Genomic DNA, 27,759 nt, shown 5'->3' with positions numbered 1-27,759 from the left:
TTAAAATGAGCTACTATCCATTTCATTGATGTATTGTTCCTGAAAGTAAGAATACTAGTGCAAAAACGCCAAAAAATTGTAAATTCAAGTGCCAATTTATAAAACTATGAGGAAAACTTGGTTACAACTTGCGAGGAAAGATCCAAATTTATTGTCCGAAAAAATTGTCTATTTCGATAAATTAGAAAAAGTGAACGCGTATTGACACTTCAAGTAGTTTACTGCCTTGATGACGTCATGTCATGACGGCACTAGTTTCGCATATTAAACAGGTTAAAAACTCAAAATTGAATTGAATTTAAAAATATATTTTATAATTTTATGAACTGAAACTAATATTTTCCGATTGCTTTTTGATTAAACTATCTTATTTATGTATTTTTGGAATTTTTCTCACATACACTAAACTACCCTATTATGCATTTAAATTGTTTTGCTCGTATTTAATACCTATTGCTTTAAATGGGGGTATATGCATATATACTTACTCGCTTTTTTCTACGGCATAATTAGTAAGCAATTTGGACCTCACCATTATTTACCCTTACCTAAATAAATAAAATTATTGTCCTTGAAATTCTAACCCTCTATTGTAAAACTGAGATACAATGAGATAGAAAAATATGAATGTGCACTACTAACCCCAGCGAAAGCAGCGCCGTTCCATCCGAGTCTATCGTGGTCGCGTTGTGGGGTGCGTTGTGGTAGCGTTTTGCGATCGCGCGCTGAGGTAGCAGTTGCCAGACGTGCGCGCGCACGTAGCGCTGTACGGAGTGGTACGTTGGCACGAGCAGCTTCCGCGCGACCATTCTGGCAGAATTCTATCAAAGCGACAGCTAGTGCGAGTGCCAGACCTCCCAGTAATACGTAAAATATGCCAGCTACTTGACTCAAAGTCATCTCTTTTACTGTCGTGTCCTGGAAAGGATTTGATATAATTCAGAAATAAAAATAATTGACAGTATTGTTTTCAAGAAAATACATTTATAATGTTCACTTTGTTAAATTGATAGACCAATAATGAGTAGAAACTAAATCTTTATATCATTTGCCAACATAAATAAAAAATTTGGTCCTATAGTGCAGATTCTAACATCAAGCAAAAAATTATAGATACGAAAAAATTTGGTGCAATAAAACGTAACTTTATATTTATTTGATAACTAGTAATTAGCATTTACGGGAAGTACACCTACGTCTATACTTAGAGTCTATGGCTTAACGCTGCAAGCAGGTACATATACATATATAATATATTAGTTACCTCATCACCAGTCGCATCACATTCAGATTTTTTCGTGGTCATTATCCACTTAGCCCACAGTTTATTTATAACACCATCCTTTTTCAACTGTATTATCGCTAAATTTATTGCTTCTCTGAAACAATAGTCGACAAAAGATATTATTACTGAAGAAAATATTATAAATTATAATCCACGCGAGGAACCTATAAATAAATTCTATGCATGACTAAATTAATAAGCTTAAATGACACGGTTTATGTCATTATTTATAACTTTATTTTAACTATTAATTGTAGTGGAGATTACTAGAGTCATTCATAGAAATTAAGACGATTTTCATATTAATTAATTTTATTATGAACGTCTTTCTAACCTTTGTTCGCTTCTAAGTTCGTTTAACCTCAACCTATGTATAAGCAAGGCCAAAACACGGTTGTTGCGTCTTAAGATATTTCAGTGGTTTATAACTCGAAACAGAATACGAATAGTTTGTCTTAAGGTAGTTGTTTGACTTTGTTTATCCATTAAGGAGAATTTCAGTGAGTTAAGTAAGTTCTTATCGCGGTTATTTTATCAGGCAATTATGAGACCTGGTGATACTTGAGGCTTTAAGTTCTTTACCACAGTGAGGAGATGGGCATGCCACCCACCTAATTATAAACGCCAAGACTGTTGTATAATCAGAGGTTTTATTAATACTATCCTATACTTAAGGCAAGGACGGGAGCGCTATTAGTTGCAAATAGCATTGTAATTTTAAAACGAGAATCATATACGACTCTGAAAGACAGAAATAAAATTTGCAAAACAACACAATGTTTTATTCCTCTTAAAATATATTTGTAGATAACGCCTTATTTTAATTAATGCTACATCTGCGCAATACATTATGAGACGATAAGCTTCGTAAACTGAAGGTGCGCTAGTTGCATCCCACCAATCTCATGGAGAGCACGGACATGAGCTTATGTCTTGTTAAGCCATGATTTTGTAACACCACGAATAAAATTTTAACGGTTACAGGAAGTATTAATTAGAAATACTAGTATTTTTATTTAATATTTAAATAGTTTCAGGGTTTCGTCGCATTCATGACTGAGTCTGAGGTGAACAATCCGGCTAACTCATAGTAAATGTGCCTAAAACCGCATGTTATGATTTGATTCCGTTTCCCTCCTCCCTATTACATGTTTATAATGCCTCGCAGGTCATAAGCCAATCCCAGACTCAGGCTCTATAACTGCCCTACAACGTAAATACATTAACAGAGTAGGAAGGGCGCAACAGCGCTCCACTATGCATCTGCTAGAACCGATTGCCCCATTAGTCTTACGACAGGCTGTGGTAGAAATCGTCCTCAACCGCAAGGACGGAAATTGCCAGATGCATTGTAATATTGGGCCTTAAGAGCGTTGATGGCTTTCTGACCATAGCTATATATTTCTTATCATAGCTGCTATACCTATGACAAGAAATATTCAACAATAGGCTTAAAAAGATTAAAATAAGCTTTGTATTCATTGTTTTTATAAGTAAAGTATGTTAGACGTATTCGGGCTCAAATATTCTCTTGGTTTTCATATGACGAGCCATTTGCGTCATTTGATTGCCCGCATGGTTTGGGTGTTCGCATGCGGTGGATCTGCGGGTTACAAGAACGTGCAAATTTGCCACTGGGAGGGATTGTTTAAACCCATTTAATATCTAGATAAAATGGAACTCATCTTTATGGATTCTGAATGTTTTTAACTTTGGTGCGCTGTTATGGAGTACGTCAAAGCTTCATCATGTAATTTTCAGTCTCGTAACAGTAACATCTTATTACAACATTTAAGAAAGCATAAAAGATCACGACCGATTGAAAAAGTACCTATCATGTAGTCAGGTCTCTGTGAAACGTATTGTTTGTACTCAAATATGATAACAAAGCCCGTTGCCGTTATACGATATACCGCAATCGTAAACCCGCAATGACATAAAATGTAAATTTCAACTTGTCAAAAATCACGTCCGCAAATCGTGCACCATAAAAATGGGTAGTATAAATTTGAAACGTAGAGAGCAGCGCCTCCCTACTGACGACGTCCCATGTAAATTTACGACTTTTCAGTATTCAGCAGGGAATTACCGCGGCGCGCACCGCGTATAGGCGAGATCTCGCTTGATACTAGCAACTCTCCTCTAGCTCCAAATGTACGCCAGAGTTTGTGCTCGATGTACGTATTACATCCTGTTCTATTTTTACTGTCATCCTGTCTTTAGAAATGGATGTTCACTGCCCATTTAGGTTTTCCGTTTTGATATCGGCCCGTTTACATTTTTCCTTGTGCTCGTATTTTGCGTTCATCCACTGGTAGTTATCGCGAGTATTCGCGTGGATATTGTTCGTGGAAATTTTGCCGTCGAAAACGCGTTGTATTGTAGTACAGAGTCATAACATTGAAAAAAGTCTCATTATGCAAAGCCATTTTTATACTGTTCTGTATTTTATATAATAGACGCTTGCTAAAATATTTTACATATTATAATATTAGTTTATCTAATTAAAATGAATCTTGTGGGGTGTCTCGGGAGGATAGTTACGTGTATTTGCGTCATATAGAGCGAAACTTTTCGAATTAACGTCAAATATACTACTCATAAAATAGGTTCGTACGTGTTTGTTGCGGTCTTTCAGCGGATATGCATACATATTATAATACATTATTTTAAATCTAAAACTATAATTGGTAAATCAATTATTGTGGTAAAAATATATAAAATATAACACTTGTTTTCTAAATGGAATTGCACTGTATTAAACGTATTTTTTTCTACAAACCGTCATTATGCTTATGGTAAGTAATTGGGGATCATCATATGACATCTGGGCAGAAAGATAAACATCCTGTTCTGTAGTAAAGATTTACACTTCATACAAGGTGTACGGACTTAATGCCATAGGCATTCTCTACCAGTGAACCTAAAGTGTAGAAATACAAGAAGACCAGTGCGTAAATTATTCGAAATTTTATTAAAAAATAGTATAATCTAAAATAACACAAAGTTCTGCGATTGCACGATTGTCATTTAATTCCTTTAAACTAAAGATGTGTGTGTCACTAAATAATTTCTCTAGTATAGTACGTATTTAAAGCGTTGAAATTAGCCAAAATTCAACGATTCACATACTTAACATACAATAAAATTATGATGATCTTGTCCCCACGTAATGAAACTATTCTGCGGATCGAAAAGGATTTCAAAAAATATTAAATATTTGAAAATTTTTGCCTGTTCTTTGTATTTTAAAGTCACTATGCTCTTTTTAATTGAAATAAGACTGGAACTAAAACCACGGGCGTATTAGTTCAATGATATTAGAAACTGCTACCATTGCGTACAAACAATAATTTTGCAAACCTAACAATTGGTCCGTTTTAGACTGCATATTTATTTTTTTGAGCTTTGCGCTTGAATAGACTTTTTGTGACTATTTATGTTTATGTTACATTCAACTTTTTAATATTATCATCTATAGAACAAAATACGTTTGGAAATTGTGTGAAACTAATTCTATTGATTACATTTTGGTTGTGTAAGACTAATGCCTAAAATCACAAACGTTACTTAATACATGTAAAGTACAAAGTTAGTATTTTCGGCATGTCACACTTCGAAGTGCATAAGAGTGGATAGAATAAGCTTTGTGATTAGTTAATACTGAGATACCTTTATGTTTACTCTAGTTGGATGTCAGATAAATTAAGCTGAAAGCCAAAAAATCTATGGAATACACACTTTGCGTTCGGATGAATCGTGCGTCCTTATATAATTGTTAATGAATATGCGTGTAAGTATCTTCTAAAATAACCGCATATTGTATTTGAATATATGACATTCCCTAACTATGCAATGCGTGCAAAAATATAAGACAAAATGTCTACGTGAATTTAGTTCATAAAACAATTAATCCCGTTGTTTTTAGACAAACAAAATGAATATACGGCTCAATTTACCACTGAGAGTTTTTTTTTGTTTTTTAAACTGTATGTAGGTGATCGTGAACATATAACCCAAAAATCACAAACAATCACTCGACATAAACTTAAAATGTAATATGAAATAACAGTTCTATATGTAAGAAATGATACAAACATGTCTAACATCTTATATTGATTCTGACTGATAGATTGTATTTGCACCCGTATTTTGAATGTGCAGTTATATTATCTAGAAACGCGACAGCGTGTCAGCCGAGCCAGAAGCCAGCTAAGAAAATGGAACTGGCGACGTAGGACTATCTAACTGCGAATCTTTTATAGGCATTTATGATAACTCGTAATACATTCATGAAATATGCTTTTTAAAAATGTTGTCTGTATAGACAAATTTATAGTTTAAAAATACATAACAATATAAGTGGCTCTTTGCCAGTCACCATTCAATTTTCGCTTACCGCTTTTAAACTGGATAACTGAACACGTCGATTGTAGTTTGATTAAATAAGAGAGGCCGACGTTATGAAAGCTATATACATGGCTGCATACTTTGATAATTTCTGGTTAAATGTAAGTGGCATGGCAATTAATACCTCGAATAAATAATCCTAGTGAGTAACTCAAAGTTTATCATGTTATGGAAATTTAATAGGGAACCGGCCTATGTTTGATTTTGTTCATTAATCTATATGTAATGGTTAATAATACGAAAAAGAAGCACTCCTGCGCAAACTGCATAAAAATTGGGCTAGTAATTCATATTCCAAATATTGCAACATGCAGAAGTGGGCGCGTTGTGGGGATATCGCTTCAACTCTTTCTTTCGCACGCGTTGTAATTCCCGATGACGTCAAATGTGGGTATGTCGTCTCTTTTCTGTTTCTTGTCAATTACCCCTACCACTGACATTCAAAGACTTATAACTTGTTGATTTTTTACCGGATTTCAATAATTCCTTATGACTTATAATTTAATGACCTCATAAAAGTCGCAGGAGGTCGCTGGATGCGGGCCGCTTGCAACAGGGTGATCTGGAAATCTTTGGGGAAGGCCCATGTTCAGCAGTAGACATCCTGCAGCTGATGATGATGATTATTCGGCAGCAAGATTTCTGTGTAAATAGTCCGATACTTTTTTTTTGGTCCGTTAATGTATTACTTACTTGAGTGGCGAATCCTTTGAAGTAGCAATGGCGTAGTTGATGTTCTTATAGCGACAAACGCGTGTCATGGTGTCACAGGCTGGGTGACCGTTGGCGTCCACTACATGTGTAGAAGCGGTCCTGCTGGCGTCAAAAGTCTTTTCGTTCGTTAAATCCTTGCGAGAATATTGAGTCATCTAAAACAACGGCATTATTTTTAAATTCAATCATATTAAAATGTATTTTGTTATACGTTATTAGCTGCGGAACTCGCTGTGCCAAGAAATTAATAATATGTTTAGGAGCCTATTATGATATTTAGCATGAAAATGATATGATATCTGAGTTAAGCAAACACCCCTAAGGAAATACTATATAACTAAATGATAACGAAGAAACGATGTATGACTGATATATTACCTTAAATTGTGAAGTTGAGCCGAATTTCTTATGCCTATTTAACAACATCCACAGACAAATAACTAAGAGATCAGAAATATACGCGGGCTAATATTAAATACCAATTCGCTGCAGCAATCTCTTCGTGGAACTATCAAGAGTGTTACCTGCATAAAAGAGCATGTGTTCTTACTTCAGTATGCAGGCTGTGGACGTAGTTGAGGGATTGGGTCGGCTCTGCTATGCGTTCCACGATCAGGTAGGCCGCGAGGTTAGCGGTATATGAACACACCAATATCAGGGCGAAAAACCACCACACGGTGCCGACTATTCTTCCTGATAGAGACCTGGACAAGAAAAATTATTGGTTATATAAATTCCCTTTATTACTTTTAGGGGTAGGCAGAGGAATTAACTGTGTTTCGGCAGCAATTTGAAGTCTTTACCTATACGAGTCTATTACCGGACCAGATTACGTGTGGATACTGAGCAGAAAATCCCAATGTCTCTATCCGATCTGGATTCGATCGGGAGATCGCACCGCAATCATACTTATACAACGAAGCTGCTGAGGCAAAACACGTGTTTTAGTAGTTTTTATTACGTAATAGTGCTCGCTTCTGCGTAGTGGTCACAGTGGAATTTCTGCGAAGTTACAATACCAAGTATTTAAATTGACCTTCTCTTTGTGTGGAATAAAGGTTTTAGATTCTGTCGTCCGACTGCAATTATTTTATTTCAAACAACCAACTTTAAAGGGGGAGAGTTACATCAATCTTCATAGAACTACATAAACAGGGTTGCTTGATCGGGTCAGTACCACTTTCTTCCATACAACTAGTGAGTGAGATTCCTGAAGGCCCAGGGCATTTAGTTTCCTCTTTAGTCTAATTATTTAATTTAAGGCGGGAGTTAATCCATGTGCTTCTCCTCTTGTTAAATGTAGATTATTAATGGTGATCAGATTTTAATCTGGTGACATATTATTATAATTTGCTAGAACAATGCATATTTTAAAACAAATTATAAAATATATTATAGGTGAACTAATTCACAGCAGCATAACATGATAATATACTAGCAGCATAACATGATAATATACAGCAGCATAACATGATAATAAACTTGTAACTTTTTATTTGGCCTGCTCTATAATAATCTGATAGATAACAGTTTAGGTAGAAAATTAGGTAAACATACAACAAGATTACTCTTAACGTTATCTATCTTCCTATCTCACAATTTTATCGATATCTCATTTCTACACCGATTTACAATACTTTAACTCCTCTCAACTTTTGACAAGGATTACGATAATGTACATAGTTATGTACCCGATGCTGTTAAATAAAAATTAGGGTGTTATTATTTTAAAGTAAACGATAAAAAATGATTTATGTAATTTGACTGAAATATAAAAATTATATAATTGGTCCATTTAATATAAGGAAAATTTAATGAAAATGTCATTAAAACAATATGTCATATTTTTTATGTGTGTGTTTTTTATGCTATTGATTGTATTTATTGTAAATGTACGTTTAATGAATCCACGACTCTTTAGACAAATATTTCGAAAAATAAATCTGTTTTGCCTGAGCGAAATGTTTCAACACAGTTTTGTTAAAACCTTTTATCAGAGATAAGTACTGTATTTCCCAGCCATTTCGGAATTCGATGCATCCAATAAGATCATAATTATTTGCTGTGTTTATTATTCTTTTTTCATTTGCAGATTGCTACATTAAACCTTGAAAATCCGCTCTGAAATACGTAATGGTAATTTCTCATTTTGTAATATTTTTATATGAACTGTTATCATTACATTCCAACAGATTATATATTATAGAGGCATTAAAGCAGATATCATAGAATGTTTCATTATTATAGTGTAGATGATTTAACTTATATTTAGTACGTATATTGTAATCATTATTTTTCAAGTATATTTTAAATCTGAGGTATCACATGCTGTAAAATAAGTCGACACATTCATTTATGATTTTCCTGTGACTGTTCACGTGGTGGTAGCGAACGGTTCTATTGGTTTTACCGGTCTTACGACCTAAACACTAGAAGGCATTGTGAGTAATTTCGACCAACAGCGTATATTTTTCGTTATTTTGTAATTATTATTAGTACAGCTTTAATTTTTTCTGTGAACTCCGTCAATGGTAAGTTGTATAAGAATGCGGCTTCGTTACCTGGGTAAGTCTCGTCATTTTTGTCAAACATGCTTTGTGTTAGTCATATCGACTAATAAAAAGCCTTTATGTAACTCATTATTTGGTAATTTTGTCTTATGATTTTATTGTATCTTGGTCCGAGTTTTGCTTAAAAACCATTGATTTTGAATCAAATAATAATACTATATCTTTCTTTCATAATAATTTGGACGTTGATCTCGTCAAAGATCGATACTTACATGACTAGTTGTTCTTTATTTAAATATAGATTTTAGATGATTATGACCGTTTTTATTCACATTTATTTAGAACTTTTTACTCACTTTTCATTACAAAAATAACACAAGCATATTGACAATTATACGCACTAACATTAAAATGACTTGTGATAAGTATAGTGCTAGTCGAAATAGCCGATGAAAGCCTTTGCGTACTGTAAAATAACGAAAGCCTTTTAGGCTTAAGTAATAATATTTTCGGATATTTTTCAATATTGATGTTTATTGAACCGAGGATTTTTCTGTGGGATTATTTTCAGTTCAGATTAATATTTTATTTCTGCTTTTATTTTAAATTTTAGTCTCCAATACCAATCGTTAATATTTAATATGAACGAATTTATGAATCGATTGTCCCAACCCTGCAGTCAATAGACAAGCAGCATACTAAAAAAATGAGTAGTAGGTAGGTAGTACCTACTATTAAAATTACTACATAATATAATAAATAAAAATTTGTTTTTAAATTGACCCGATTATTTCGTTTCAAAATCTTTATATGTATAGTCATTTGCGGAGTGATTAAATAAATTAATGTTGCTTCTAAGTGAGGCCCAGATAATATCAGAGCAATCAAAGTATAATTCATCATACAATTTTGTGTTTTTACTCAATGGGAAATTTGGTTTTGAAAAGAAAAAAGTAAAATTAGAATTATGTTTAAAATTAAGAGACAACCTGCTGAACAGGCTTGTCTCGTCCACTCTTCGATGTAAATCACCAAACTTTTATATATTCCTATAGGTTTTATATCTATATTGTCGGATAATCATATTTCAAAGATACTAAATAAACCTTTCAGAACTTAATTCAGCAAGACCACATAATTGTATTTCAGGTAGAAGAAAATATACATTTTATTAAGTCGGACCAGATGATATCGCTTTGTTCTGCCAAGGGTTTTTGAGATGTTCTGTTTCCAGAGTTTAGGTACTTATTTAAAAAAAAAATTTGGCAGTTGGATATTTTGTATCTGTCCAGATAGTGGCCAACGCACACTAGGTGTAAAACCTGCCATAGTGAACCACGTAAGTGTGTTGCGTCATGAGATCAGCCTTTGTAAACCCGGTTTTGAAAAGGCCGGCATAATTGTATACAGAGGTACCCTCAGGTGTAGTTGGTCTCACTCTATGCTACCTATTAAACTAAAATAATGAAGTATAAATTTACCGAGCTTTCCCTGATGTAGATATCGATTAAACAACAAAAAATACAAAAGTAATTGCGCAACATAAAAGAACTTTGCAACGTTTATCAAAATTATGACGTAATTTTCGCACGGATTTTTTTTCCCGACACATTTTATAATCGACTCTCACAAAAGAGGCGAGTACAGATAAGTAATTTTATTACTCGCAGTATCTCACATCGGTAGACGTAACAAGGTGATTATCGTGCTTTCTTTTACACCCGACAGTATCGTATACAATATAATTTATGTACCTACGAAGCCCGTGTATCAAGTAAGCGCGATTTTATTCAAGACATGGAATTTAATCTAGAATACCATTGTCTGCATCGCTTTTATATTGACCGCATTACTTAAAGCCCGCCGCGCAGAAAAACGGCGCGCTAACCGTGTTTCTACAAGCTCTGTATTTGAAATTTAAAATATGTATAGAAAAAATTATTCGTCATATTTCTGCAATACGTTATTTTTACTTTGATTAGTTAGAATTTAATTCTATTGGTTTCTTTCATTTCATAATGCAAATGCAACTAAAATTGTTGATTCTATTTAATCCATATACATAATTTCAATTTGCAATCATCGCTATATACGTAGACAGACATGTTAAGAAGAAAATTCATGAAGTTGAAAAAATTCAAAATGACATAAAGTTGCTTTTTTTTAAGAAATTATTTATAATATTTTACATAATCCCGTGCCGCCCAGTAGGGAACGAATTGCTCAAAGCCGCTTGCTGGGGAGGAGCCTTAAAAGGCTTGAACACTAGCAAGCTTCTTGATGTTATTTTTCTTAAAACGTGCATAGGCGGGCGGGCGTCTCACCCATTATATTACTTTAAGTACTTATCTAACACTACCTATCCCAATATTGCATTATTAAGTAGAAGACATCCTTTCTTAAAAATGTAAAATTTTAAATTATTTATTGCATAAACGAGGTTATGCTTTACTTTGTTCAAACGCGCAGAAGCTCTACAATGACTACTTGGATCCGAAAATGATTTCACAAGTAGTAAAATATATTATCCCTGAGTGCTATGCGCTACAATTCATCCAGAACACAGAATCCCTGCAGCGAGCAGTAACACACGCGGAACCAGACCGACTATCGTTCTTATATTAAAAGTGCAAATATTTGTGGAGATGGTCGGATGTTTGTTAGAAGTAAACGCAAAAACAGCTGAACGGATTGAACGAAATTTGGCTTGCAGATATTATACTAAGACACTTCAGTCCATAAAGTGCGGTGGGGAGGTCTGTTCCAAGAAAAAATCTCACAGAGCTGCAGAGAAAATGTTATACTAAAAATAGCGTCTCTCACATCATTTTTATAAAAAAATAGTATTTTATTTATAAATAAATTTAGGTTGCCTTGTATTCTATTTCTTGTAGTTATTTATTCATTTAAGACTTTAACGTATAATTAGTTGTCAGTTTTCAAATATCATATATGACAAAAAACCATACTGAGTAACAATCAACGTTTGGACATTTCCTGATTGTTATTTTCGTATGACATTGGTTTTTCACATATTGCGATGTATTCGTCCATTATGTATCGTGTAATTATTGTGAAATCTCTGAAAGCAAAACTAAAATTTTTAGCAATTTCAATTGGTAATATAACAATAGCAACATAAATATAATATGATTTTTGAAATATAGAACGCAATATCAAACCTCAGTAGGAAATAGAGTCAAACCCACGTCGTGTGCGGTACCTAGGTATTTTTTTTTTATAAGTTTACAAGTAGGCAATTAATTTTATGTCACCGTATAATCTTAAAAAACAATACTAGGACAACGTTTCCTTTATCCTTAATGTAATTCAAACCTACTATGAATAATTATAACATAACCAACTAATATAAGAAATGTGAAGTAAAGACGATACTTAGTTAATCGACGTGAAATTTGCATTCAAATCATCCAAGTAAAATCTGATTTCGTGATTAAAATTTTTAATATGTTGTATTTATAACAAAATTTAAGTAAATATTCGTGTTGTATTAGATAGATTATGATCAGTTTGTATTTAAGGGTGTGCATTATACTTACCATCCGATTGATAGTCACCAGCTTTCTAAGGTAACAAAATTTGGCTCTTAAACACCATGCTGGCCTAATATACGTTAGAAGATATAAACCTACTTGTAATTCTAGTTAGGTAGAGTGTTACTAAACGTCAAACAAATCATAATGGATTGGACAACAACGAATCACAACACCAGCATTTTCATTAATCACGTTGAAAGTGTTAACAGCTTGTTTTACAAACAAAACAACACTATGCGTACAGCAACAAAAAAGAATAAAAATATATCCTTACCTCGGCACTACGTCGCTACCTTGTTGCATGAACGACCCGAGAGAGAACCAGAATGAATTCCATATGCTGAATTCATTGTGTAATATGATCTAAAAAATAAAATATTACGGTCAAATTAATTTCAGTTTGCTTATAATGAAGCTTATATTAAAAAAATATATAATAAAGAATTACTAGTTATATAATTTACTTGAATTATTGCCTTTATTGATGATTACCGATGGCCCCATTGTTGCACTAATAGTGTTAAATGCTATCTAATGCAGTTTGACCACGGACACTTGAAATTTATCAGATTAGCGTAAGTAGCAGTTGAGCTTAACGCTTGACTGATATTAGTTATGTAAAAGTACATTCAATAATTTAAATAAGATCTCACATTTTCTTATATTATCTTTCGTATACTTTGGAATTTTCATCATAGTTAATGATCATCATCAACAGCCTGTTGCAGTCCACTGCTGGGCATAGGCCTCTCTCAAAGTATCCCACAGAGCTCGGTGTGCAGCTTTACGTGTATAGTCCCAATAATAATAATAACAGCCCTGTATTATATACTGTCCCACTGTTGGGCACGGGCCTCCTCTACTACTGAGAGGGATTAGGCCTTAGTCCACCACGCTGGCCTTGTGCGGATTGGTAGACTTCACACACCTTTGAAATTCCTATAGAGAACTTCTCAGATGTGCAGGTTTCCTCACGATGTTTTCCTTCACCGTTAAAGTGAACGATAAATTCACAAAGAATACACAAATGATTTTAGAAAAGTCAGAGGTGTGTGCCCTTGGGATTTGAACCTGCGGACATCCGTCTTGGCAGTCCGTTCCACACCCAACTAGGCTATGGCCGCATTTTCGTAATCAATAATTATATTTATTTATTAAGAAGTTACTAATACCTCATTAGTGCTGCTTACGGGGTGGTCTAAATGAGTGTCCGATATAGAGATCGACCGCCATTCGTGTGGTGAAAATCTTGAGACCAAGAATAGTACAATGCTGACAGCAAAAAAACTGAAGATCACGCATAACTGTAAAAGGAAATATTGTTTTACTTTGACTCAATTACTATAACATCGCCACTGTAAGTTAAGCTTAATAATTCGCGCAAATATGTTATTATTTCATTAAATAAATGGTTGTTTAGTATTAGTATTTAAGTACTATTTATTTATCGCGGCATGTAGGGATAATAATATTATAATATATAAGCACCAAAAAATTCAATTTTATAAAATTTCATATTATTTTGAAAATCAATCCTCAACGACTTTGTAATAGTTATATGACGCTTTGCAACTTTTTGATTTTGTGGTTTTGCTCATGCATATAAAAATTAATCGTAATGTATATTTTGATAATAAGTGAGACAAAAATTTTGGTAATTATGTCAAATTCCCTTATTTTGGGTTTCAATATTGCACTAAACAAAGAGTCAGTATACCTATAAATTCGAAGTAAATATTAAAAACTTAATAAAGCGACATTTTACAAAAACCTTCAAATCTAATATGCCTACTGTAAAGTCTAGCCTCTGGTTTTCCTTAATATACCGCACCGAGTTCAAAATAACATGTAAATATCACGCATTTCCATACTAATACCAGGTAAGTATAACAACAACCACATTTTGTTTGTAAACTTAAACATTCGAATGGCATAATCATTATCTATACACGAACATGCAAAGTTTCATATCATAATAGCAGTGCATCGATGTCTTAGAACTGTCATATACATTCTCGTACACGAAATGAGCGTGGTTTTATCGGCAAAATGTTTGGATACGCTCGAGGCGGCATGTAAAGTCACTTGTGGAGATAGAGATTCTAACTTTTATTTAGCATTTTCTTCAATAGTTGTTGTTTAGTTTGTACACACGAATAACGTTAACCGTGATCTGCTTATGATGTATTCATTCTTTAGATTCTGACGTTTTCGCCTAATATGGATAAAGTTATGATGATAACTACTATAACCAAAAAGCACAAGAAGAAACAACAATTAATGTCTGTGGACGTAAAATATAATGCATAACATTAAGTATGTATTTATTAAAAACGTTAAATTCATATAAAAAAAGTATATAAGAAATTAATTTAAATAGTCAATGCAATTCATCAAGTATTTGTAACGTCTACCGTGTAGCGTAACAAAGGCAAACGGCTTAAAAATGCACAACACTCACCCATATTTCTTTAGACAGTGGTCTTAGAAAACTGAATGTGTCCGTTAGTTGCTTTGGCGTCCTTTTATGATGTATAGGAACATCCACAGAGAGAAACGGTTCGCTGAAATCCACAACACGTTGCCTTTCTGGCGTAACTGCCAAAGGCGCTACGACGATGTCGGCTTCCTAAATTTCAAAATAGATATCAGAACACATTTAACATTTGCGATACTCACCTAGCTTCCTATATGGTTTGAATCTCAAAAAAACTATTAGACGTATTATTTATGACAAATACAAACGTATCAGGTTTTTAGTCAATTTACGATATTTGGCGACAGAGAGGTTTATAATCATATTATCGTAGGCAATCTCGTTAAAAAAAAAAACTATGGGCCCAATCTGGAGGTACATTCTTTCAGATAAAAAAGAATTTTCCAAATGTCTATTTAAATGTTACTCAGAATTGAGATTGTTTTATTAACACGTTTCATAATCGATAAGATGCTGCGTTTAAACTAAAATACTATTTTAGTTTAAAGTGTATTCAGTTTAAGTAAACTTATTACTAGAGATATTAAAATTATTATTACACTCGCGGTACATATTAAAATATTAATAACAAATTCATAATAAGTAACAAAATAGAGACACAGAGGCTAGTGTGAAAAGAATATCTTATTAGAAGTAAGATCCTCGGCGGAATTACGTCTTAAAGTTAACACACCTAACTCTACTATACTACCTTCACAACTGAAATAATACGCTTGGAACTCAATAAACAGACTCTGTAAGGCCGCTGTTATTTTATCTCATTCTTCAGATTATATTTAACGGGGAATTTGTGACGACGTAAAGTATAAAACTACAAGTATTAGTAGATTTGCAACAGAAAATATATTATGAATTACGATTTACATTTTAACACATCCCTCCAATAGAAATATGATGGTCTATTAACCAATTAATCAGTGGAAGGCCGAAAAAGTTTGAAATAATTACTTAAATATACTTAAAAATGATTAATAAATTTCAAGAATAGGTAATTTAAATTTAAAGTATTCTGTTTTTATCATTATCAGCATTAAAATTTACAATTATCTATTTAACAGCATATTTGATATTTTGAATGTAGATACATCATACAAAGCGTATAATGAGATTTTTCTGCGCCGTCTTCTTAAATAAGACGAAAATGTCCGGAGACCAGACTCTGTTTAAAATACGGACACACATACTCTTCTAAACGATGTTCCACAAAATAGTATTATAGCGTCACCGACAAAGTTGGTTAACACAAAAGTATCTAGTATGACAGGTTTAAGGGAATAAAGTTGGAGAGTATCTGTTGGAGCTTGGCACGGTTCTGTCGCGGGAGGCTACAGCTCCGCTCGTTCGTGCTGCTCCGTCACCTACCTTGTGGCCACCGCTCTCATTATGTCAGGATCGTTATTCATTGTGGAAAGTAAAAAGTTACGAGATTTGCCGCACAGAATTCATTCGTGAATTTGGATAAATGTGCAACACCGGGCGCGTGACACTTTTTCAACGGCCCTCGTCCATTTTCTGCCTCGGAGACGAGAAAAAAAAAATGAATTTTTACTACTGTTTCGCGGAATAATGTACCATCTCGCTTCTATGAGTTCATTTCCAAAGTGTATTTTTATTCCTTTGAGGTTGGCTTGGAGTAAAAACTCTGCAGTGTTCGGTGACATAGCATAAGTTTTCTGTAAGTATCGAAATCACAATAAACTGTATTATTCTATCTCGATGAACAAATCCTTTCAAGCAAACTTCAGTCTTTGTACTGCAGCGGTTAATAGAATAGAGATTTACTTTTTACGTACGTGCTTCCATTCTAAGATTCAAGATTTAATCCTGTATTTCTTTAAACGTCAATGGTTTTTTTTTTATTCTGTGTCTTGTTTTGTGTCGAAACACTGGTCATAATATTTTTCGACGTGTGAGTCGTAAAGTTGGTCTGGCGCGGAGTTATTATATTAAGTCCGTATATGTGTCATAACATATCTCTTAGACAGACATAAACCGCGTCTTTTGTTTGCTTTACTTCGTTAATATGATTTTGTGTCGGAACATTTGGAGACTTCAAAACAAATTGTGCAGATGAATAAATGACAACTATTGTATTTAAATGTTTATTGTGTACGATTCACAAGAGCAATACTATTTATTTATCAATTATCAAAACAATATATTATTTTTCATGCAATATAATGCGTTTCCGAAGATCTTAATATTCACTTAGCTTAGACAGACTGTCCCGAATTTTTCAGTTGAACCCATTTGGGTTTTATGTATTTAGGTATTTACCTATTCTGTGGGATTTAGGAACATATAGCCGAAGTTCTTATCCTTCTTTATTACATAGGTACTTTAGATGCTCTTGACCTACATTCGATAGCTAAAGAACATCGCAATTGTTTCGACCTGCATCTGTAAGAGCTATATTATATTGTTGAATCTATGTACAAAGGTTATAATTGTATTTCAATACTCTACACGTTAATATTCTATTAGTTATAATATTTGGTGTCGTTGAATAAATATTTTCATATAGTGATTTAAATGCAAACACCAGAGTGAATTCGAAATTGTTGGTGGAAATATATTAATTTATTTGCTGACAGTAGACAAAACGGCGCGCCGTACAAATATTTGAAGTGCTTGATGTTCAGTAATTCGAATCGTCTGTTATGATCCACGTCGCTCTGTGACGCGCTATTAAACTGGAACCACTTAGCTCCGTGGCCCGTTAATATATGATAATCCGATTGAGAACTTTTCGTAGGTCTTGATGATTGCCACAAGACCTTTCGGTGTCCGGAAATGTTTGTTTATCTTGCGAAATACCCCATAAATGTAGCCCTTGGTGTATTGAGTTTTGTTTTTTCTTTTGCTAAGCTTTTCAGAACGCACATCAGCAGTGCTGCTGCCCTCTTTATGTAACCTGGTAAGGTTTTTTATATAACGTATGAAGGAGATACTAGGTATGGGTTATGCCTTTGACAAAGGGGGGTACTTTCCGGTGAGGCGTTTGTGGACCGATGTGCCGTACGGTGAATGTTGCGAACTTGTATGTATGCTAATGGAGGTGCAAATTTTTTTAGCATGATGGAACTATTGGTATTCCCTTTGTAATATATTATATAATATTTTATATACTATCTCAGGGAGACGCAGTTCAGTAATCGAAGTGTCAAGTTCAACGTAGGGAGAATATTAGTAAAGTTTGCCTGATTTTTTTTATATTCCTTTTTTTACGTGCTCGGGTAAATAACCTCACTATACCTGATGGTAAGTGGAGTGGTGTCCAATAATGTCGAATGACGAAAGATGATGACACCTCGGCAGCTAATACAATTATACCTAATTATAACAATGGCACGATGCAGAAGTTGCTCAACACCCCATTGTTCACTGCACCACGGCATTATCACTTTATCTTTTTATTGTTCCTACAAAATTATTTGTGATAGAAATTCTCTTAGCCGAATTTGGCCACGGCGGCCAATCTCGACGGAGAACAGCTAGGTGCGCAGGAGATATTGTAGTGGATATGTGCACTCCCTGTTCCTTCATTCTCATAGTCTGGTGAATCATCGCTTGATGATAATTTATGAATATTTCTGCTAGTTGATCTTATAATTTATTTAGTTGGGATAGACCAAAGATCCAATATTTCATAATTTTGCTAAGGACCGCAATTGTTCATTCAATTGTCATTTCATTACCTCTAAATTGTGTACCAAATTTCTGTACATACGCTATTTACATCAGAATGGAAACAAAGCATCGGAGAATAAAGCATACAAATGTCTATTCATAACAACATCCACATTAATAATACAATAATAACCATCAACCGTTTGAATAGATATTGATGATGTTGTATCCATAACCAGTATTAACTAATATGTTGAATGTTGATGCAACTGGCGAAAATACTATGACGTATTTACATTGAATATAGCGTGCGCGAGTTGTAACGTAGGTATTATGTGTATTAACTCGAAAGTTAATGTGGTTGAGGTGCGACACGTCTAGTTTTCTGTATTTAATGAAAAATAACATCTGTGCCACCGAAACTGTTATAATTTGCCATTCATTATGGAATGTGTTGTTTCATTGTTTTAAAGCAGTCTGTTGACATCATTCACTTAACGCTTATTAACATTATTTATTTTTAAATAGTATATCAGAGAATTCTTATGTTTACGCGAATTTAATACATTTAAATTAAAGTAGTAAACTCGGTTTTCTTTCGAGGTTTCGAAGCCTTTGCAGCCTTCATGGCCACGGGAAAAAATGGTGTGTAGGTGGGTGATGTATTTAGGTGTTGGCCAAAGGAAAAGTAAACAATTACAATATCTACCTACATTTTACCTTTATAAAATTGATTAATTATTATCGATGTTCCGATCTATACAGAATGAGCTCAGTATTATTCCAATTTTAGGATGTTTTTCGTATGCCCAAATATATTTGAAAGCAAAAGCTGTTGTAGAATATAGTAAAAAAATTGTTAAAAGAATATTTTTGCTTTTTTGGTTCTTTTTTTTATGTTCGATCAATGTAAAATTAGTCTTACACAAAATTATAATTAGGCAACATTACTTAGACAAAGCGTAGAATTAAAATCGATAATTTGTATATATTTTTTTTTAGTATACCGTTCAATAAATATAATGCATTTGAAATAACTGGAGATTAATTATTCTACTCACTCACCTTCCGAATTATTTCGTCCACCGGCCAATCCCCTGGAAAGCTTTCGGGTTTATGTTTCCGCTCCCTGGCTATTTTCAGTTCATCTAACAAAAAAATCACAGAAATTTTAAATATTCTAAATACCGATAATATAACGCAATGTCACCAAATTCTAATTTATATTCATAAAATATATGTTACAGCATCGAATTATCAACTGTTTCATCATATAACTAAATCTACCTCCTTTAAAGTCCAACTAAAAAGTAAAAATAGAGAATACAGACATTTAATGCCAAGTCTTCGTGCAATCAGATCCGTAAGGTCTTTGCAGAAGCCGTAATACTGCTCCTCCCTCTGTCCATATTCTGCTAATTTTTGCATCATATAAGGTTCTTGCAGTATTGTAGTCACTATATAGGTTCTGTTTGTTTCATACGTGGCTGGGGATTTTAGCTGCACCACTTTTGATGAGGTCAATTGTAATCCGCGAGAATCTGACCACGTGGCCACCTAAAAATATAAAACAAAGCTCGTTTGGGTATTGTCAATTTTAATACTAATTTGCTTGTGTCTGAATCTCGCCCAGTAACGATAAAGGGATCTTATGCAGTATGTGGGTATGGACCTGATCAGAACGATTTCTTTCGAATCACGTCTTAATTTTTAATTTATTTTACTTTAATGGAAACATATTATTATGTCGGTACACCGGATTTTCCCTCTTCATTTACGGCATAGTTCCTTTCGACTTGACGTTTATTTTACTCCGTGTATAATTAAAACTAAGAAAAGAATATGAGTTTCTATGTTTGTTTATATCCGCCATGTAAGTACACGTAATAAAATGCCCAATACCTATCCCGCGTTAGCCCATACTTTGCTATGGCGACCTAATGCAGATTGTTAACCTCTCATACTTTGGAAATTCTTCTCGAATCCTCGCGGTAGGTGTTATCTTAAGATGTTTTCGTTCGTCGCTAAAATAAGAAACAAAATAATAACTAACCCTAAACTCAATTATCAGCCCCAACTTAGAGAATGCGACCTACAATATTATAATCGTAAGATTTCAATAAACTATTAATGTACGGTGATATATGAATAATTCATATATACATATTTCACTATAAAAAACCGCCTTATAATTAAAAAGTTAAAGCGCCAAAATGTATAATTAAAACTAAAATAATGAAGCTAAAACATGTTTTCGGCAATAGCACATTTTAAAACTTGCTCCGAGTGGCGACTGGAAGAATGGTCCCAAAAGTTTGTACGCATTGATTTATGGACGTCGAGAAATCATTAGTGAGTTGTGGAGCAAGAGTAGGGTGAAATAAAGTTAAAATTAACCTTCGACGAAAGTACCTGCTAACTGATGTGCAAAGTTCGCACGGAATGAAATAACCTCTATAAAATGATTCTGCCTCGTAGAGACGACTTACTTGATACCCGTTCAAAAAACGTTTGCTGGGACAATATGTTTGTGTTTATTACGTATAGAAGATAATCTCTAACATGATATTGTTTGAAAGTTTGGATACAGGGCTCTGAGTGATATGAAATTAATTATTAACGATCGTTTAGTTAAACATTTAAAATTTTCATCCTATCATTTATTGACATCACAATTTTCGATCATCTTATGGCTATTTTTTTTTCTTACCTTAAACATGGCGCTCTGCACAGTCATTTCAACAACATGCAATGTAAAATTGTATCGATGACCTTCCTCGTTAAAAGAAATGTTTCCTGTTAGACCTTCGATATCCGTCTACAAAAAATAGTATTTATGTACAATAAGCAATTGATTAATAAACTTCAATCTAACAATATAAATTATTCGAGTATTTGGTTTCACAATGTTGTTCAATTATATCAAGAGAAATTGACTCTTATATCGACTGCAGTTATTACCTTTTTGATCAGCCGTGAAATTTTATCGCCATGTTCAAACGGAACGACCCAACTCTTGCCCGGGTTGCAGTCGATGACTTTCGTAGAGTTCGCTTGTCCCGCGGCTCGACGTAAGGCGCTTCGGAATGCGTCTGGTTTCTTTCTCCAAAGTCTTCCAAGAGCGTCCATAAGGACTTGAACGCCGTCGTACATAAGAGCTGTTTCGGCCTAAAGGCAAGAAACAGAGTATATTGTTAGGATGATGTATATGCTAAGCTTATATGCATTAAGTGTCTATAAACTTCGGGAATATATTTGGTTAAACGTGGAGTTTCTTGCGCAGTAATATTTATAACGTCGTTACAAATGATAGTTTAAACTTTATAAGTAGTTCCTGTACTTTTCCGGTGGATGTTGAGGTTAATTTATTTATTTATGTTGAGGTTACGATATATACTGTAATTGAAAATGACTTTCAGCATATAGTATATTATTTAGATAAATCGTTGATGACTTTATACATACATAGCATATAGAATGGCGCACGATCTAAATGTAGTCAAAATTCTCAAACTAGTACTTCTCTAACTAGATGCAAGGCATTTCTCAGGACTAGATTCAACAATTCCTGAACTACTTACTATAAAGTCCTACATACTTGCCCCGTTTAGGCGAGGAACATCTTCATAGTTTTGGTTCTAGTTTAGCTCCTGTCTAATTGAATCGTTTTTAAAGGCTAAAAATAGCGGTAATAGCTCTAACTATTCTAAAATTATATGTGTATACTTTGTAAATTATTGCTTGCTTTAGCGGTGAAGGAAAACAATGTGAGGAAACCTGTATACCTGATAATCCCTCTTGATAGATAGTATATACCCTAAACGTGTACACAAGTTCTAAAAAAGTACAATAAATATAATCGCTTATTGTGAACAAAACTTCAACAAAGTGTGATAGCAAATTAATATGTTCTATATTTCTTCCGATTGGGTAATTCTCGGGTAATCTGTATTCCGCTTATCGCCGAGTCGGTACGTATATTTCCACAATGTTCAACAATGATGAGTTAACTTCGCTCTGAAACAATTCTCTTGGGTGCATGTTAAACACGAAAAAGCCCTAAGTGTACTCAGAAAAGGGAATATCATAATATGGAATAATAATTTATGCGGAGGTACTTCACTCATGGTTTCATTAGGGTATGCGGAAGTTAGTGAAATCTACATAAACGCGTTATTACTTTACGCCAAAATTTTCTTCATGAACGCTGGATTCCGACCGCCATCTTGTACGGGACTTTATGTGTCGGCTTGTCGTAAATTGCTTTTGTTTCACTAATATATTTAAGGCTAGGAAGATGTGCGATACATGATCGAAACTGTGAGGATTGCTAGATGTCATTATGCGAACGCTGTACTACTATTTACCTTCCTAAATCTTTTTTTGGTTGAAAACATTACAGTGACTATCTAGTACTATGTAGTATGATAAAATAAGATTTTTTTAAGTCCTGTGATAGATATATCGGTAATATGAAAAATTTTGAGTTTAAATAATTTAAAACTTGAATTAGAGCACGGCTCTATAATCTTCACTTCAAAAGGTTATTTCTCCTAATCTATATTAAGGTTTAACACATCAAAATATACCTACTAAGCGACAAAAAATATATATGCAATCGTAACAGCATTTAATAAAAATATGTAAAACATTACAAATACCTTGCCAAACTTAAAAGAAATATGAAATTAATAAACATCGAATATTCGCAATAATAAAATCCGGTACAATATATAAAGCTAATGGAACTGCTCTTTTTAGGGTAAGTGTTTCCTGAAATAACGGATTAAAGCCGGCTGAATCAGAAATGGCAAAAATAAGCAGAAAAACTTAACATTCCGAAATGTTTAAACAGGAAGCCAAATAGAAGGTTCAATTCGCAACAAAGATTCCTATGAATGTGATTGAAACGTTAAATATTATTTTGGAAACAATTAAGTTGAAAACTGCAATGACTGAATTTTAATGACCTTTAAAGTAACTACTGAAGGACGTATTAAGTCATTCAATATTGTTTTTTCAGATAGTCATTTTCGAATTATGCTGAAAAATTTGAAGAAATAAGCGATGACTTTGGAAAAACTTTTCATGAATATGTTGTAATTTTTTCTTTCGACGTTTCGAAGACTTTGTAACCTTTGTGGTCAAGGGGTGGACTCAGTTTGGTATTATTTGTAAACATATCTAAAACAAAAATATCGATTATTAATTTTTCTACTTTGAGTTCGATTATGAATTTGTAACAATTTTAATAAATTCTTAATTTCAAAGAATAAAATTAAAAACTGAAAAATGTTTGATGCCGTCATACATACGGTTGAATAAAGTACTTCCATGGTCGACAAATCATTTATTTTAAAAAAACTAAGACACCGTGAGTTGTCAATGTCAGATGTCAATATTACAATAGATACGTCACAACTGTCACTTTCAGAGAGAGAGAAATAAAAAGACTGTCTCTTCACTTCTATTTTACTGCAAAGCAAAGGTTATTGCGTCTTGAGCCGTACATATGACGTCATTTGGTGCTTCCGTCGTTTTAGAATTAAAGAAAATTCAAAGTGAAAATCATGAAGGGAAATATCTGAGTTTTAAAAAAAATATATTTACTTAGGTCTCCTAATTTTAGAGCTAGTATCATAAAATATAAACATTTGAGTTAAAAAAATGAAATGTCAATTATTTTTTTTTCATATTTTATATATTTCTCATTAAATATTAGTATAATTATCTGTCGCTTAACATTGACAAATTTGAGTTAAAAGGAACAAATTTCGATTTTCGGTCTTTGTCAATTCCTTAACTTTTTAAGCATATTGCTCCTGTACTGCTTTAATGAAATTTTGCAGATTTAATAACCATGAACATGACAATGTTTGTAAAAGGTTGTAAAAAAAACAGTAAAATATTTAATCTTTTAATTGTTTTACATTTACGTCACTGTTCCGCGAATGCGTATCTTTATACATTTTTAAGCGAACTGGATGGAAAAATAAATCCTCCTTTTTATTTTATTGCACAATTTCGATTTAGAAAAATCTATCAACCAAAAATTGTCTCATCATCTCAGCCACAGGAAGTCCACTGCTGAACATAGGCCTCCCCCAAGGATCTCCACGTCGACCTGTTGGAAACGGCCTGCATCCAGCGACTTCCTGCGAGCCTAGCCAGGTCGTCCGTCCACCTTGTAGAAATTGTCTCACCCACCGATATATATATTATGTACTTCGGTAGAATATACGTCAATGGTCTCCCCAAATTGAATTGCGGCTTTTCTATAGAATTTATACATACATATTTCTTCTTTTCTCCTTTATGTCTGTAGTTTGTAAAATATAATACATATTTGCGGTGTGTGAATTGAAAACGGAAACGCTATTATAAAATACCTTAGTGTTAAGTATAGTTAACCGGTGTTGGCCAGGCGAATTAGTCAGAACAAGTTCACTAAAGATTTCATATCTATATAAATTGTTGAAAGAATTTATATACATTTTGCACAAACTCAGTGGAAGTAAAAGAATTAAGTTAACATAAGGGAGTTCTCAATCTCAATTTAAAATTCTCAATAATTTTTTTTTCTAAACACTAATTGTACAAAATTACACATTCAGTTAAACCGCAAATAAAAAATGCGGATAATGGCGGATTACTGTTTTGGCTGTTGAATCGTCCATTACAATAAAAGCAATACGGATTTTAACCAATGTTAAACCCATTATATTATATGTTAAGCTTATGATTATACTTAATGTTGCTTTGATCAATTTACTAAATTCATGCATGTACAGTAAAGGTCTATACTATACTCACCAGTTGAGTAAATACTATGTTTAATAATTATAAGAGTTGGGACCATAATTATTAAGGTTTGTAAAAACTGTCGATACAAAACTAGTACTATTATTAATTTATGCAACTTTAGCGGTCAGCTCCTGACAACAGATCCGAGCAAAAATTATTGCTTTGCATTAGCAAGTAAAAATTACTATTACGATTAAAGCATTAAAGGCGACCTTTCTTTGGCAAACGGTGTCTTGTACGCAAGCTAGGGTAAAGTTATAGAACGACGGATAGGAAAAATGTATTTGGATTATTGTATTCCAATTTTTCTTTTATTCAAGTAACTATGTATCGTTTCTTATCTGCTGTAAGTATATGTCGCCTCTCTATACTAGTAACAGTACACGGTCTATCTATAGGTTATAAGTTCGATTTGAAGGTGGGACAAAAGTTACTCAGTTCTTTTTAAAACGATTTGCATTTACAGGATTTCTGACCGATCGTAAAGAGTAAATTAAATTGTTCTACAATAGGCGTAAAAAATGTGCTACACCAATCCCAAGTTGAGGTTAAGGCAGTCATTAAAATATTTACTGTATTTCATCTACAAAATCCCTTTCAACACCTATTCGATGACCATTTCATAATTAGATGGATACAAAGAAATTAGTCATCTAACCTGGTAATCACATGCAATTTTTATACATATATGGGGCCATGCACTTAGCAAGAATGAGCGCGTACTTACCGATATAGTCCCTTTGAACCGGGGGTCCATTCGCCGCAAACCGTCCATGAAATCGCGTACAATCTTCCTACTGTGGTCGACGATGCGGAACCCGGTTATATTGACTGCACCGTACTCTGTTACTTCATTCTCCCAATGGTCGTCCATAACCTGTTAACGCAAACGATTTAAGTCCACGTTTTAATTAGAAAAGCCCTATAATTGCTTTTATACTGTCTGCAAAACAGGTAAGGTGCTTTAAATGACAATACATTTTATGGTAACGACAAAAATAGGATTACCATTATGGTGTGGCAAATAAAATAATAAAAAAAAATTCACCTTTCCTTCATAAGAGAGATTCTTAGTACGAGCATAGTTTCATAACTTTAAACTTCATGTAATTGTTTTATATATAATGCGTGCTATTGCACCCGTTTACATTTAATATAATACTGGAAGTCTTAAGTCTATATAGTGGTTGCTGGATTTGATGCTAAAACTAAAAAATCATTTTGTTTATGCAACTGTTACCATCGCCAAAATTTGTGTAGCGAGAATGGAACCTGCGAAATTTTATGATTTTAGAAATATACCTGGAACGTTAAGCATGATATAATAAGTAGAAGTGTCTACTTTGCTTTCAAACCTTTGTAAAGCGTCTTATAAAATTTATTTATATATTATGTAATAAGAATATTAACTCTGAATTATTTACTGCTGCTCTAATGGGTACGGGCCTTCTCTACTAATACGAGGATTTTTAGGCCTGGCTATTTCTAGTTCAGGTTTGAAGACTTCATATACCTTCAAAATTATTATGGAGGTCTTCTTAGGTATTCCCCTCATGATGTTTTCCTTCACCATCAATTAGCATCCTCATTAATATACTTACCTAAATATCTATTTCTGAACCTAAAAACGTGTCAATAGAATAAATACACAAATCATACTCACCAGGCCACTCAGCATGTAGTGATATGTCCGTCGCCCCAATTGCACTTTTCGTACATGCTCCACCAATATGCTTTTGGCGTTTTTCGCATTGCAATCAAGTACTATACGTTTGTTTCCCCAGCGGTCATATTGTTCCAAAGCTAACAAGAATTCCATGGCATCTGACGCGTTATTAATCCGCTTCACGAGTGAGATTCGGAACGCAGTCCGGCCCGGCTGCATGGTTTGGTAGAGCTGCTGGAGCCTTAGTAATCCTGACAGTGAAATATATATTTTTTAACCTAATATACTCTAGCGTCATGGTTATTAACATGTCTGTTTGTATTGTCCAGTGACTAAATAACGGATTATGGTAATGCTGCATTTTGGGACTTCTAGAGGCAATATTAAAACAATTCTGTAATAAATAAAGTTAGTTAATCTGCGTGAATATTAAATGGAGAATAAAGATTTATTTGGATGGAGCAATTTTCTAGCCTCGCACCTGCGATTCTTGAAAGGACATAAACAGTTGCCTCGTCTGAGGCAATTCTGAACTGCTCTGATAGGCAATACTTGCCTGTCCTAAACAATACTTATAAACGAGGCTTTCGCCTGATATTAAAAAAAAATATGCGATACTCCCGCGTTCGAGAAAACAATGTCATCATGTTGCAGCGTACGAGGAAGTACCTCACTGAATTCTTATA

General features: G+C 33.6%; 1 protein-coding gene across 1 annotated transcript; it reads right to left on the bottom strand.

The window, feature by feature from the left end:
* On the bottom strand, positions 1-27,315 carry LOC115441166 (glutamate receptor 1). The gene is made up of 14 exons (XM_037444139.1): positions 27,071-27,315; positions 26,135-26,284; positions 21,565-21,771; positions 21,314-21,421; positions 19,935-20,160; positions 19,669-19,751; positions 14,938-15,105; positions 13,649-13,780; positions 12,751-12,839; positions 6,960-7,113; positions 6,389-6,564; positions 1,265-1,379; positions 643-918; positions 1-39 (listed from the first exon to the last, which is right to left on the bottom strand). Exons 1-14 carry the CDS (start codon positions 27,290-27,292, stop codon positions 1-3), a joined length of 2,145 nt encoding a protein of 714 aa, XP_037300036.1. The 5' UTR covers positions 27,293-27,315.
* Positions 27,316-27,759: the final 444 nt, after the last annotated feature.

The sequence above is a fragment of the Manduca sexta genome, chromosome 27 (genome assembly GCF_014839805.1).
Source record: "Manduca sexta isolate Smith_Timp_Sample1 chromosome 27, JHU_Msex_v1.0, whole genome shotgun sequence".
Classification (NCBI taxonomy): Eukaryota; Metazoa; Arthropoda; class Insecta; order Lepidoptera; family Sphingidae; genus Manduca; species Manduca sexta.
This window is presented reverse-complemented; position numbering and strand designations above follow the sequence as displayed.